This window comes from Peromyscus maniculatus, chromosome 4, assembly GCF_049852395.1.
Source record: "Peromyscus maniculatus bairdii isolate BWxNUB_F1_BW_parent chromosome 4, HU_Pman_BW_mat_3.1, whole genome shotgun sequence".
Taxonomy (NCBI): domain Eukaryota; kingdom Metazoa; phylum Chordata; class Mammalia; order Rodentia; family Cricetidae; genus Peromyscus; species Peromyscus maniculatus.
Genome location: NC_134855.1, coordinates 131057304 through 131071655, shown reverse-complemented (window position 1 = coordinate 131071655; position 14352 = coordinate 131057304). Strand labels below are relative to the sequence as shown.

Below are 14352 nucleotides of genomic sequence, written 5' to 3'. Positions count from 1 at the left end.
TGCTGACCTCCTTTTCCTCCTCTGTACAGTGACAGTACTGTACAGTGAAGAGAATATTCTAACTCTACGCTACCTATTAATGCACACTGCTTGATATTTACCAGCTTAGTCCCCGAATGTCACTTCACTGAGCTTCAATTTCCTCCTCCAGAAAATGAGACGGCAGTTGTATTCTTCTTACAGACATACCAAGAACTAAGAGGTTGATCCCCTCCCAGGCACAGAGTAGGCAGGTGACAAAGAACACTGTTTGCATCACTGGCATCACCTCTGTAGCCAGCTGGCCTCTTACCCAAGACCTTTCTATCTCTGTGAAGCTCCTCTATGTCCATGACATTACTTTGCAGTATGTTAATAAGTGTAGGCCTGACTCCCCTACTACCAGGGAGCTCTGAGCCAAACCCTACGTCTTAATGTACTGGCATCTCATGCCTGTTTCCTCCAAGGAACCTGATGCCAAATGTTACACTCACAGGCACTGAGCAGCTGGGAAGCAGCTAGTAAACCCAACTGTGTTTTCACTCTGAGCAGCTCATTAGTTCAACAGTAATGATATGAAACTGGGGCAGGCTGAGGGAGACACACCATGACAACAGGCAAGACTACCACCTCCACATATGCCAGTGGATCTACTTGACACACTCAAATCGTCTTATCTACTCACTTATTCATTCATTCACCAACACATACTGGGAACTGGCTATGTGCCAGGCCAGAAGATACAACGTTGGACGGACATATTTGTGGAACTCACGACCCTAAGTTCTAGTGAAACCGACTGATTAAATAATCAGCAAAGTGAAAATATACTGTTTAAGTGCTGTCATGGGGACTAGATCTAGGGAAGTCTTACTGAGCTAGCAGTGCTTGAAGGAGGAGCAGTACTAACCCGACAGAGATGGAGAACAGCTTACACAGAGGCAGAGGCTGCTTGGGGTGGTGACTGAGATTACCTGTGTGGTGGCAAAGCAGAGTGGCGGGGAGCAACCTGGGAGAGTTGGGGAGATAGCTAAGAGATGGGTAGGGGCTGGCCTTAGGGTGGATCACACACAATCTGATCTTTGTCCAGAAAGCAAACAAGTTCATGAGGGCTTCCACCAGGGATGGAGAAGACATTACCTGTCTGCAGCTATGGAAAGATCACTCTCACTGCTTCGTGCAGAAAAAGGGATGTAAAAAGTTGGCAGTAGTCATGGCGCCAGTCATGAAGTAAGGACAAACAAAGAAGAGAGTGTGTGCAGAGGCCACCATCACAGCACAGATTCAAGAGCAGTGAAGGTGGTAAAGCTGTGGGAACCAGCTGCTTACTGGATACTAGGCATGAGGAAGGAGCGGTGCAGGCAACAAAGACACAAAGGTCTCCATGACCAAGTTCTCTGAGTTGTCCATAGGAAAGGTCAGGCAGCTGGATGCTATGAGTTGTTGGTAGGTAAGTGCCAAGTGACAGAGCCACAAACTCTACTGTATTAAAGACAGCACGCAGCTGGGCAAGGTAGAAGGCCTAGGTGATGTCCTGAGTATGGCATAGGCCATCCAGGAGAGGAGAAGGTAGAGAGTGAAGAAGGTGAAGCCTCTGTCCCTCAGCTGCCATCAGATGCCTGACAGTGCATGTGAGCCTCTAAGTCTGGGATCAGTGGTGAAGAGAGTGAGGACATCAACAGGACATCAGCACAGCTCATGGCTGAGGACATTTTATAGACAACCAGAACCAGAGAGACAATAGCTCGACATCATCTAGGGGTGGGCTCTTTCCTTACACCGTGTCCTACTGTTCATTTCTTTGCAGGTCAATAAGGAGCTGACTTGACGAGAGGAGGAACTGCAGACAGAAGAGCCACAAACTAAGTAAGGCTGTGCCACTTCTTAAATCTGGAAAGTAAATTGAATTAAGGAAGAAGGTGCTGGGCGGTGCTGGCTCACACCTTTAATCCCAGCACTCAGGAGGTAGAGGCAGGCGGATCTCTGTGAGTTCAAGGCCAGCCTGATCTACAGAGCATGTTCCAGGACAGCCAAGGATTCATACACAGAGAAACCCTGTCTTGAAAAACCACCACCACCACCACCACCACCACCACCACCACCACCACCACCACCACCACCACCACCACCACCACCACCACCACCACCAAAAAAGAAAGAAGGGAAAAAAAAGAAAGAAGGAAAGAAAGAGAAAGAGGACATCCTGGTCTAGTATGGCTCATTTCTGAAAAACACAGAACTATTCCTCTCCTCTTTTTTTTTTTTGAGACAGGGTCTTACTATATTACCGTGACTAATCTAGAACTTACTCTGTAGACTAGGCTGGCCTTGAACTCCTAGAGATCCACCTGTCTCTGCCTCTGGAGTGCTGTGACTAAAGGCGTGGGCCATCATGCCTAGCTAAGTCCCTCTCCCCCCTTTTTTTGAGACAGGGTCTCACCATGTACCCAGGTTGTTTTCAAACTCACAAGCTCAAGCCATCCTCCGGCTGAGACTCTCAAGTAGCCGGGACAGCAGGCCTGCGTCCCCTCCTTTAACAATGTACCAGAAGCCATGATGTGACGAAATAATACATGCTAATAAAAAATTTCAAAAAAACCAATTCTCAAGGGCTAAGGTGTATCTCAGTGTAAAGCATTTGCCTAGCATACCCAAGTCCCTGGGTTTGATGCCCAGCACCTTCCTCGTGGCACACCATGTCTCAGTGGTTAACAACTGTTGCACAATCATGAAAAATGGATTCAGATCCCAGCACTCAGAAGGCTGAAGCAGAAGGATCATAGGTTCAAGGACCGTCTGGGCAACGGGCAACATGGCAGATTCCAGGTCAGCTTTCGGGAAGGTGGCAATCAAAAACACAAAAAGAAGGACCAAAGAAATGGCTCTGCAAAAAACAGCACTTGCTACACAATCCTGAGAACTAGACTTCATATCTCAGCACCCACAAAACAATCCACGTGTGCCACAAAATGCCTGTAACTCCAGCTCTGAGGCATCTCTTCTGGCCTCCAAATATACTTACATACACTCACACCAATGAGCATACACTAAATAAAGCAGACCTTTTGACAATGACAAGAACAACAACAAAAAGCCAGAGAGAACAAGTGTCTTCCTCTCATGCCAAGACAGAAGAGGAAAATCTGCTGAGGCCCTTGAGGTCCAAGGAGTGTCTGACTGCTTGCTTCTCTAGGATTTAATGAGAGATAGGCAGAGAGGAAGCACGAGAAACTGTCCTGAAGAGGTAACTCCAGTCAGAGAATTGTGGTGGTATTGTGTTTCCCAATATGTTGCACCCTAATAAACTTATCTGGGGTCAGAGAACGGAACAGCCACTAGATACAGAGGCCAGAAAATGGTGGCACACACACCTTTAATCCTAACATTCCGAAGGCAGAGATCCATCTGGATCTCTGTGAGTTCAAAGCCACACTGGAACCAGCCAGGCATGGTGACACACACCTTTAATCCCAGGAAGTGATGGCAAGAAGCAGAAAGGTATATAAAGCGTGAGGACCAGGAACTAGAGCCTGGTTAAGCTTTTAGACTTTTAGCAGCAGTTCAGCTGAGATTCATTCTGGATGAGGACTCAAGAGGCTTCCAGTTTGAGGAAACAGGATCAGCTGAGAAGTTGGCCAGGTGAGGTTAGCTGTGGCTTGTTCAGTCTCTCTGATCTTTCAGCGTTCACCCCAATACCTGGCTCTGGGTTTGTTTTTATTAATAAGACCCTTTAAGATTCGTGTTACAGAGAATATTTAACCTAGAATCGTGACTGCTATTTACCACTTGTGCCAGACACTGTGAAGGGTGTTTCACACGCTTTCTGAGTAAGTCTTGCTCAGCTTAGCAAGACTGTCAATGTCTTTGCTTGCTTCAAGGTAAAGATAATCACTCTTTTCTTTTCTTTTTGGGTTTTTGAGGCAGGGTTTCTCTGTGTAGCCCTGGCTGTCCTGGAACTCACTATGTAGACCAGGCTGGCCTCAAACTCAAGAGATCAATCTGCTTCTGCCTCTTGAGTGCTGGGATTAAAGTTATGCATCACTACTGCCCAGACTTTTCTTTTTTACATTTCTTTTACTTTTTAAGAGTTTCATATACAAGGAGTATATTAACATCAATCCTTTAATTAAAGGTAGAGCAATGGTCTGGGGAGATGGTTCAATGGGCGAAGTGCCTGAGTCCAGCTCCTCAGCATATACATACTGGGTGGATATGGTGGCCTGCCTGTGACCCCAGCACTAGGGTAACAAAGACAGGGGATCCCCAGAGCAACCTGCATGGCTAGACTAGCCAAATCAGTGAGCTTTAGGTTGAAGCAAGGGACCATGTCCCAATAAATATTGTGGAGAGCAACCCAGGAAGACATCTAATGTCAACCTCTGGCACCAAAAAGCAGGATAAGGGCAGAGTAAGTAACAGAAGTCACTAAAAAAGAAATGTCTATCTAGAAACCAAGGGAAAGCTGCTATGGTTAGAAGCTGAGTACTCTAACCCTGAAAACTGGTAAAGCCCAGGTTAGCTACTACTGGACAAAATAACCAACGGCAAGTCAGTCTACAAAATAGACACACACACACCATCACTACCTCTGCAGGGTCATTATGACTCAATAAGCTAACACGCACATAAACTATTTACAACAGTGTCTAGCACATAGCAAGTGAAAACCATGCCAGGTCCTCTGTGAGACAGGCTGAAGCAGTATTCGAGACTTACCTAAATTCTCTGCCTTGTAGGTTATCTTGCTGGGCTGGCAGAAAGGCAATGAGTAGTACTCATAGGGGAGCTGAGTTCGGGAGCTGGTAAGCTTCACGGCCTACAGGAAGGAGAAAAACTGTTATTCCTCAATCCACCAGAAACAGAAGGCTGTTCCAAGAAGTCTCCTTGGCACTCACGTCTTTAGAAAGTTCACTGTGGGAGATAGGACGATAGCATGCCATTCCTGTACTGCCCACAATTCTGGATTTTGCTGTAGACAGCACCACAGATTTAGTTTAAAGCCACAGTGAGATCCAATATTCACTGAGTCATACACATGTGGTCACCCTTGAACAAGATATGGCACTTAGTACCCTTCCGCAGTAGGCTTTAAGAACAAAGGGGTCTGCACCTCACTTGCAATCCACGTAGCCCTCTCCTTTCAGTTCTTTGGGCCTACAGCTCTCTCTTACTTCAGGCTTCCCCCCGCCATTCCTCTCGGCTCTCCTCTGTGCTCATCTGATGCTTTCTCCTAGCTCGGTCTCAGCTAAAATTCTCAACCCATGAGCCCTTCCCTACCCACTGCATCTAAATGAACTCCCCATCATTCCATTTCAGCTCTCTCAGCTTCCACCACTATTTACGATATTTACTATTGCGATTATTGTATACTGTTTTAATTTCTTTCTTTTCCTTTGAGACAGTGTCTTACTCTGTAGCTCAGGCTGGCCTTGAATTCAAAATCCTCAGTGCTCTCATTACCAGTGTGAGCCACCATACCCTAGTCTTTCCTACGACTTAAAAAATCAGTTTTTCCTACTTAAGATCACAGCACAGTAGATGTTCATTTAATGTCTGCTAAATGACCAAAGAGGAAAAACATAAAAACAATGAAAGCCTTCTACAATGGGAAACTGATCAATCATGATTTACTCAAGACTGAGACAGGAGGAAAGTGAACTCAAGTTACAGAGTAAAACCAAGAAAGAAAAGAAAAAAGGAAAGAAAGGAAGGGGGAGGGAGGAGAGACAGGAACAGAGACAGAAGACAGTCTAGTTGTTAGCTAGCTGAGTCGGCAGGTGTCTGACTAGACTATGCAAAGCCACAGGTTTGATCCCTCGCGTCGTATAAAATGGGCATGGTGACACACACTTCTAATGCTGGCACTCAGGAGGCAGAGGCAGGAGAATCAGAAGTTCAAGGTTATTCTTGGCTACAAGCCAGGCATAGTGGTCCAGGGGATCAAACCCAGGGCATCGTGGGTAAAGGTGCTTGCCACACAAGCCTGGTGACCTGCGTTTGATCCACAGAACGCGTGTAAAGGTGGAAGGGGAAAACGAACTCCACAACACTTACTGTGAGCTCCACATCACCGCTGTGGCCCAGCCTACCCCACATACATTAGGTATGTGGACATTAATAACAAACACAAATTTCTAAGAATGCTCAAGACATTTTTGGCTACATGAGCTTGAAGCCAGGCTGGACTACATGAGAATCCATCTCTAACAAAAAAAAAAAAAAAAAAACCCAAAAAACAAACAAACAAAAAAAACCCTGTTAAATCATAGCTAAAATAGAACCAGTGAAATATTATTAAAAAAAATTAAAATTTAGGGCCACTGAGGTGGCTGAGTAGATAAAGTCACTTTTTGCCAAGCCTGACGACCCAAGCTCCCATCCCACAGACCCACATGGTGGGACAAGAGAAACGAGTCCTCCAAGTTGTCCTCTGACCTCCACCTGTGTGCTGTGGCATGAACCCACACCTACTCATACACACACAGAAATAAATAAAATGTAATAAAAAAATCCTTTAAAGAAATTAATTTTAACTACTTAGGAACTACCTGCTATTCCTCAGATACCATCTAAAAGTGTAAATAATTTTTTAAATCTTGGAATAGTTCTACAACCCTTTCTTTAAATTCTTATTTTGGAATTAAGAAATTTGAGGGCATTTAAACAGGCAGTATGGTATACACACCATGGGTTGTATCACACCCCCAGATGGGTCTGGAATAATACCTCATATCCCATAACCACGTGCAGAGAAATGCAAACATATTGACACTAAGTGAAATCCATGAAGTGAGTAAATGGCATCACACCAGTCTGAGGTCAGCTCTTGACTCCAGGGCCCTTAGAAACCTTGGGTTTTAGAGCTTTTGGGATGTCAGCCTGAAGACACTAAGGACCTGGGTTATACATGTTATATAAACTGGTGTAGTGGCACAGACTATAATTCCAGAACTTGGGAGGTGAATGAAGGAAGATCAGGAGTTCAAAGCTATTCTTAGCTACCCAGTGTTCAAGGCCAACCTAAGCTCCATAAGACCCTGTCTTAAAACCAAACCAGGGGCTGGAGAGATGGCTCAGAGGTTAAGAGCACTGGCTGTTGTTCTTCCAGAGGTCATGAGTTCAATTACCAGCAACCACATGGTGGCTCACAACCATCTGTAATGAGATCTGGTGCCCTCTTCTGACCTGCAGGTGTATATGCAGACAGAACACTGTATACATAATAAATAAATACATCTTTAAAAAAAAAAAAAACAACAAAATCAAGTTACAAATTACTTAAGGAAAAAAATTACCCCCAAATTCACTGTTGCTAATGCTTTTTTTTTGTGTGTGTGTGTGTTCTCTGGACAATGGGAGTGGGGTGGGTGGGGGTTATAGTCACACACACACCCCCCATTACAAAGAGGTGCATTCCACCTTTCTGTTCTCCTCCAGCCCAGGTGTCTCCTCTGACTCCGGTTTGGCAGGGTTAGAGACCAGACACCACTGGACCTCTACACCAAGCTTTGTTCGGGGCTGTGGACAGAGGTGGAAAGTGAGAGAAAGAGCACTGCGGTGGGAAAGCTGGCATTCTCAAAGCTCCATGTATCTTCCTTGGTGTCAATGTGTGCATTTCTCTGCATGGGACCAGTTGGCTCACTTCTTTATGCGTTAATTTCCATATCTGTGAAACATACAGAAACTCTGTAAAACATAAAATTTCCCTCAGAAGGTTCTTGGGGGCATCTTGACCTAAGCAGAGCCCAATGTACTAACCCTCAGTCAGTTGTTACTTTTATGTTTTTCCTGCAAGACATAAGGAAGAGAGCTTCTTACAACACAGGCATTTAAACAGCTGCTGTGTGTTACTCAGAAAGCTGGTAATGAAAAGAGGATGGAGCAGATGAGGAAGGGAGGCAGAGAAGCCACAGAAGGAAGCAAGCAGAGTAACACACAGATGGGTGGGGTGGCATGTGACACACTTCATAGTAAAAGTGAGAGTGAGGAGACAGAGACCAGAGGCACAGGGGAACAAAGGAAAGGTAGAACTAACGTTAGGCAGCCTTTCAGGATGGACATACACAGCTCAACACATCCTCCAGCCAGGCTGCTAGGCACAGGAGCTCCTATGGTCCAAGCAGGCACTCACCTTGATCTCTACTGGGTCGTTTTGGTGGAAGTTGATTGGCGCGACTCCAGGGACATAGAAGGTGCTTGTTTTACATGTGAGACAGAGAAGCAGCAGGAACCTTGGCCACCAAACCTGCTGCGGAGAGAGACCACAGTTGGAATGCAGAGAGAGCAGTCAACTTTCCTGCAGGGCAGATCAAGTGGGAACCTTCCAATCTGCTTGCACTGGCCAGGGTCACCTCTGTTCTGGGAAGCCTGAGGTCACTGCTTCCCAAATGCCTTCCAGAATGCTACAAGGAACAAGACTCTGCACTTCCAGAGATGGGCGACAAGATGGGTCAAGCTATTACTATCTGGAAGGAGGAGTAAGACTGCTGCTAGTCTGAGATATTAAAATGCCACTCTGTGCTCTGATATGGTGGGCACATTACAAACAGGGGGCATTTCTAGATGGCAACTTAGCACCTACTTCCTAGAGTCCCCAGCAATTCTATTCCTAAGATTTTTTTTAAGTCTTCTGGAAGAGCCGCAAGCCCTCTTAACCACTGAACCATCTCCCCAGCTCCTGGACTCTATTTCTAGACATGTTAAGAAAGATATGGCAACTCTACCAAACATACAAGGAAGGACACTTACCAGGGTGTTAAATGAATTGAGTGATAGTGTTCTTTCTAATGTTTTATATAGAATTATGTATTTACATTACTTTAGAAAAACAATTAGCCAGGTGTGGCAATGTACACCTACAGTCCTAGTAGTATTTAGCAATTAGAGGCAGGAAGATCCCTAGTTCCAGGCCAGCCTGGACTGCATGAGATTGGGGGGTGGCGGGGGGACATGGTAGCACATGCCTTTAATGCTAGCATTCAAGAGGCAGAGCCAGGTAATCTTTGTGAATTCAAAACCAGTCTAGTCTACATAGAAGGTCCAGGACAGCCAGGGCTGTATAAAGAAACCCTGTCTCAACTCCCCGCCCCCCAAACAAAACAAAACAAAACAAAAGCCCTACCAATGCTACATTATTATTACTGTTGTTGTTATTTTAGGTCTCAATGCATAACTCTGGCTGACCTGGAACTCATTATGTAGACAGGGCTGGACTTGAGCTCATAGAGATCTGCCTGCCTCCTGTTTGCTGGGACTAAACATATGCACCACAATATTTAGCTTCATCCAGATTATGGATCGTCCTGGATGTCTGAGAGAAGTCAGTGTCTGAGTTTCAGTAAGTTTAAAGGGTATCTAGGTGCTCACACTCAAAGTGAGATCTGTGGGGAGCAGCAGAAACAACATTTCTGGAAGTTACAAGCACAGATACTCAGGTTATGCCTTGGGCTTGGCAATCAATGTAAATTCTGCAGGATGGCCTAGCAGTCAGGGTGAAGAACTATTCCTGGGGGAGGGGGGGAGGAGTGTCCTAGAGTCAACTGGGAAAGAGGAAGTATAGGTCTCTAATTCTCTCTGGTCAGGTTTAAAAGTGTATCCTGACCATCAATAGGGAGGTGGCTGCCATATGCAGAGAAGATATTAAATTTGGGGCCCTCAGATATTGGCAGGGCATTGTATCCTACCCCTCGACTATGCAGTTATGACCCATCAACGCTTCTGTGTCCTCATTTAGTATAAAAGGATTCACGTAGAAGTGGGGGGGGGGGAGATCTATATGCACTTGAAACCACTTACTGACCTCTTAAGTCACCACTATTATTATTATTACTATTATTATTACTATTATTATTATTATTATTATTATTATTATTATTATATGGGTGTTTGCCTGTATATACATCTCTGCACATGTATGCCTGTTGCCAGTGGAGGCCAGAAGATAGTGTTGGAACCACTAGAACTAGAGTTATAGACAGCTGCGAGTTGCCATGTGGGTGCTAGGAAATAAACCACAGACCTCTTAATTGCTGAGCCATCTCTCTAGTCCCAACTACTTTTTTTTTTTTTAATAACTTTTGTGTTTGTGTGTGTGTACTCATACACATGCGTGTGTGTACATATGTGTAACATCTGGTGTCTTCCCAATTGCTCCCCACCTTTTCTTTGAGAAAGATCTTTCACTGAACCCGAAGCACATGGACTGAGCTGGACCAGCTCAGGTATGCAGTACTGTGCCCGCTCACTTTCTGTGTGGGTGCTGGGGACCTGAGTCAGGGTCCCCACGCTTGCACAGCAGGCATTTTAGTGACTGAGCCATCTCTCCAGCCCCAAGCCGCTACGCTCACATGTGAGGCACCAAGATCACTGTTCCTGTTAATGTAAAGAAAACGTGATCTGAAGTCCCTCCTAAGAAGCTTGACACCGGACGTTAGCCTTATCTGATGGGGACTTGAAGCAGGGGCAGAGGATTACAATCTTCCATGTTTATCAGGTCAATTAAATCTAAGAGGTTACTTTCGTTCTACCTCCTTCAGAAACAGAATCTTCAGACTGAACTGAGAACACTGCCCCGCGGAGCACAATGCTCCCTTGGGAGCTCGGGTTGCAGAGGAATGAAAAGTGAATCCAGGAAGACTTCATTTCCCTTTGGTTCCAAAGTCTCAAACCAATGAAGCCCTTCCTCCTCCCCAAACAAACAAAACCCAAAAATAAACAGTGAGATCCATGTTTCCCCAGCAGGAAGGTAACATTAAAAAGCAACAAGGAACCAGAGCCACTAATACCCGTGAAGAACACAGAACTGCCAGGCATAGCAACGTCCTTCTATTTACCTAGCTGCTGCGTTGTGCTAAGCACCTCCCACACTCATTGCTTATCTCACAATGACAACTACCTGTACACTGCCGCCACCATTTTGCAGTGGACTGTCAGTTAACCTGAGATAGAGAGATGAAATAACTTGGGGGATGTGGATGTGGTTTAGAAGGTAGTGTGCATGCCCAGCATGCTCAAAGCCCTGGGTTTGTTTGATTCCCAGCATCACATTAGAAGTATGGCAGACACTCTAATCCTAGCACTTGGAAGATAGGAGGCAGGAGGAATAGATAGATGTTCAAGGTTATCCTCAGATACATAGTGATTTCCAGGCCAGCCTGGGCTATGTGAGATCCCATTTTAACTCACTCCCCTCCCTCAAATAATAACTTATCCCGGGCCATGCAACCCAAATGTGATGATGGAATATGTGTGCCCTGCTGAGGCAGGTGAGTTTCAATATAAGATGATGAACCAGGTGGTTGTTAGCACTTGCCTATGATCCTAGCATTCAGGAGGCAGAGGTAGGCAGATCTCTAAGTTTGAGGCCAGCCTGGCCTATAGCCTGGTCAGCATCATACATTAAAATGTATGAATGTATGAGGCTAATGACAACAGCTAATATTTACTGCATGCCAATATGTGTGAGGCACAGTTTTAGGTTCTTTTTATGTATAAACCTGTATTCCCATTTCATAACTGGGGGGTAAGGGAGGGGAAGGTGTATGTACCTGCAATCCCAATGACTTGGGAGGCTGCTGAGATGGGAGGATCACTTGAGCCTATGAGTTCAAGACCAACCTTTAAACAACATAGCAAAATCCCATCTCAAAAAAAGGGGGTGGAGGTGGTAGAGAGATAGTTAAGAGTACAACATAGCAAAATCCCATCTCAAAAAAAGGGGGTGGAGGTGGTAGAGAGACAGTTAAGAGTACTTACTGCTCTTGCAGAGGACTTGGGGTCGGTTCCTAGCACCCATGTCAGAAGGCTCACAACAGCCTGTATCTTCAGTTCCAGGGGAGCCAATGCCCTCTGGCCGCCTAGGCATCTGCACAACATGGTGTACATAAACTCTCATAGATGCATACACATCACATGAATAAATAAATAAACTCTGTCTCTAAACAAAACAAAAAAAGTCAGAGTATCCTAGGAGAAAAACTATCATTTTTGAGGAGAGAATTGGCAATGTGAGAGGCAGAGCTATTCTCAAGTACTGTCATCACAAACTCTTAGGTGTATGAAAAATGACCCTAGTTTATGTATGCACAGCCTATCTTGTTTGTTTAAATGGTTGAAAGCATACACCAGTGGGCCAGGCGCACGCCTTTAATCCCAGCACTCCAGAAGCAGAGGCAGGGGGATCTCTGTGAGTTTGAGGCCAGCCAGGAATACCCAGTGAGACCCCATCCTTTTTTCTTTTGTATATACCAAAACCAAACAAAGTAATCAAAAAGGAAAACTACCAAAAATTTTTAGCATGAACACAGATGGAAATACCCTTAAGAAAGTGTCCTCCTGTAGCTGGGCGGTGGTGGCTCAAGCCTTTAATCCCAGCACTCAGGAGGCAGAGCCAGGTGGATCTCTGTGAGTTTGAGGCCAGCCTGGGCTACAGAGTGAGATCCAGGGCAGGTACCAAAACTACACAGAGAAACCCTGTCTTGAAAAAAAAACAAAAAACAAAAAACAAACCAACCCAACAAAAAAAAGTGTCCTGTAATTAACAACATATTAAAAACATCTGTAGTTAGGTATGGTGAATTACACCTGCAACCTCAGAACTCTGGAGGCAGAGGCAGGAGAATGAGTTGAGGTCATTCTGGCCTGTGTAACGTGGTGGTGTTTGACTTTTCCCAAGAATGCAAAGACGGCTTTCTAGCTGGTCAATTACTACGGTGTACCATAGAAGCAGCCTAAGGACAAACACAGCAGCATCACAACTGACACAAAAGGCAGCTGACAAAATCCAATACAGTCATCAAAACAACTTCAAGTTGGAAAAGATAATTGGTAAGGATAGGCATGCATACACACACACACACACACACACACACACACACACACACACACACACACACTAACCCAACCAAATTAAAAGCATAGAAATAAGTCTTTCCATTTACAGTCATTTGATTTTCAACAAAGATGCCAAGGCAATCCAACAAGGACAAAGTGCTTTAACTATGTGGTAACCATATTCACAAGTAACATTAGACAATTCACAAAAATAATAAATTCAAAATGAACCATAGATTAAAACAAAAGCTGAAACTAAAATTCCTAGAAGAAAACTGTCACTTTGAGTTAGATGAAGATGTTTTAAATATACTGCCAAAAATATAACCCATTAAAATTAATAAATTTCATAAAAATAAAACATTTTACACTTCTAGGCCATGGACAGGTGAAAAATCTTTGTAAACGATGTATGTAATGAGGGACTGGTTCAGGATTCGTAAAGAACTCTCACAACTTAACGAGACAGCAAACACCCCAGTTAACAAGTGGGCAAGGCCTGGGGGTGTGGTTCAGTGGGAAGTGGGAAGATGGCATAAAACATCTGTACGCTCATTTCACCAGAGATGTGTACAGATACACAAATGGCACATTAGAAGATGTTTACTATCAGCTGAGATCAGGGAAATGCAAACCAAAGCTATACTGGGTACCAAAACACACAGAACGACTAAACAACAAAACAAAACAAAACAAAAACCAGGCAACTGTGAACCAGGACATGGAGAGAAACCCTCACATTTCACTGATGAAAATGTGAAACACCACAGGCACTTTTGCAAAGTTTGGTAGTAGCTTACAAAGTTAGACATAAACTTACTGGCCAGGACTCCCAACTCTAGGCATCAACCGAACAGAAAGATGTGTACTCAGACTTGCATGTGTTCATAGCAACTTTAACCACAATAGCTGTCTCCTTCTCCCTGGTTTCACTTTCCACAGTTTGAGCTACCTACAGTCAACCAAGGTCTGAAAACACTAAACAGGAAACTCCAGAGATAAATGATACCCAACCCTTTAACTCTTATTACTATATATTAGTATAAATGTTAGACTTTGTTATTAAGCATCCTTGCTCATCCCTGCCCCAGGGATTCATGTACCCCAGAATGATCTTGAACTGCTGATCTTCCTGCCTCTACCCCGAGTGCACCACCACACTTGGTTTATGTGGTACTGAGGACTACTGCTCAAGCCTTTATGTATGCTAGGCAAGCAGTCTACTACCCAACTTAGATCACCAGCTCTGCGGATCTTACTGTGTCTAATTTACAAATTAAACTTTATCGTAAGTTATTCAAGTAAAGAGAAAAGTATGAGGTTGGACTTGATGGCACAGGTCTATAATTTAATTACTTAAAAGGCTGAGGCAGGAGATCATCAAGCTCAAGGCCTGCCTCGCTACTGGGTGAATTCAAACTCAGCCTGCACAACTTAGTGAGACTGTCTCAAAATAGTAAAAAGAGGTATGGGCATACCATTTGCCTGGCACATACCCTAGGTTCAACTCCTGGTACACAAAACAGCGAAAACACAGAGTTC

At 44.6% G+C, this 14352-nt stretch overlaps 1 protein-coding gene across 6 annotated transcripts in view; it reads right to left on the bottom strand.

The window, feature by feature from the left end:
* Positions 1-14352, bottom strand: part of Tm9sf4 (transmembrane 9 superfamily member 4) — a 45573-nt gene that overhangs the window by 21895 nt on the left and 9326 nt on the right. For 3 of the 6 annotated variants that reach the window (XM_006985469.4, XM_076570870.1, XM_076570869.1), the window contains exons 2-3: positions 8111-8227; positions 4696-4795 (exon numbers count right to left, since the gene is read on the bottom strand). In XM_006985469.4, coding sequence (XP_006985531.1) covers positions 4696-4795; positions 8111-8227 — 217 coding nt within the window. Of the gene's footprint in view, positions 1-4695; positions 4796-8110; positions 8228-11733; positions 11869-14352 lie in introns of those variants that run through there. The other 3 variants (XM_006985470.4, XM_042276500.2, XM_042276499.2) reach the window with 2 other exon arrangements.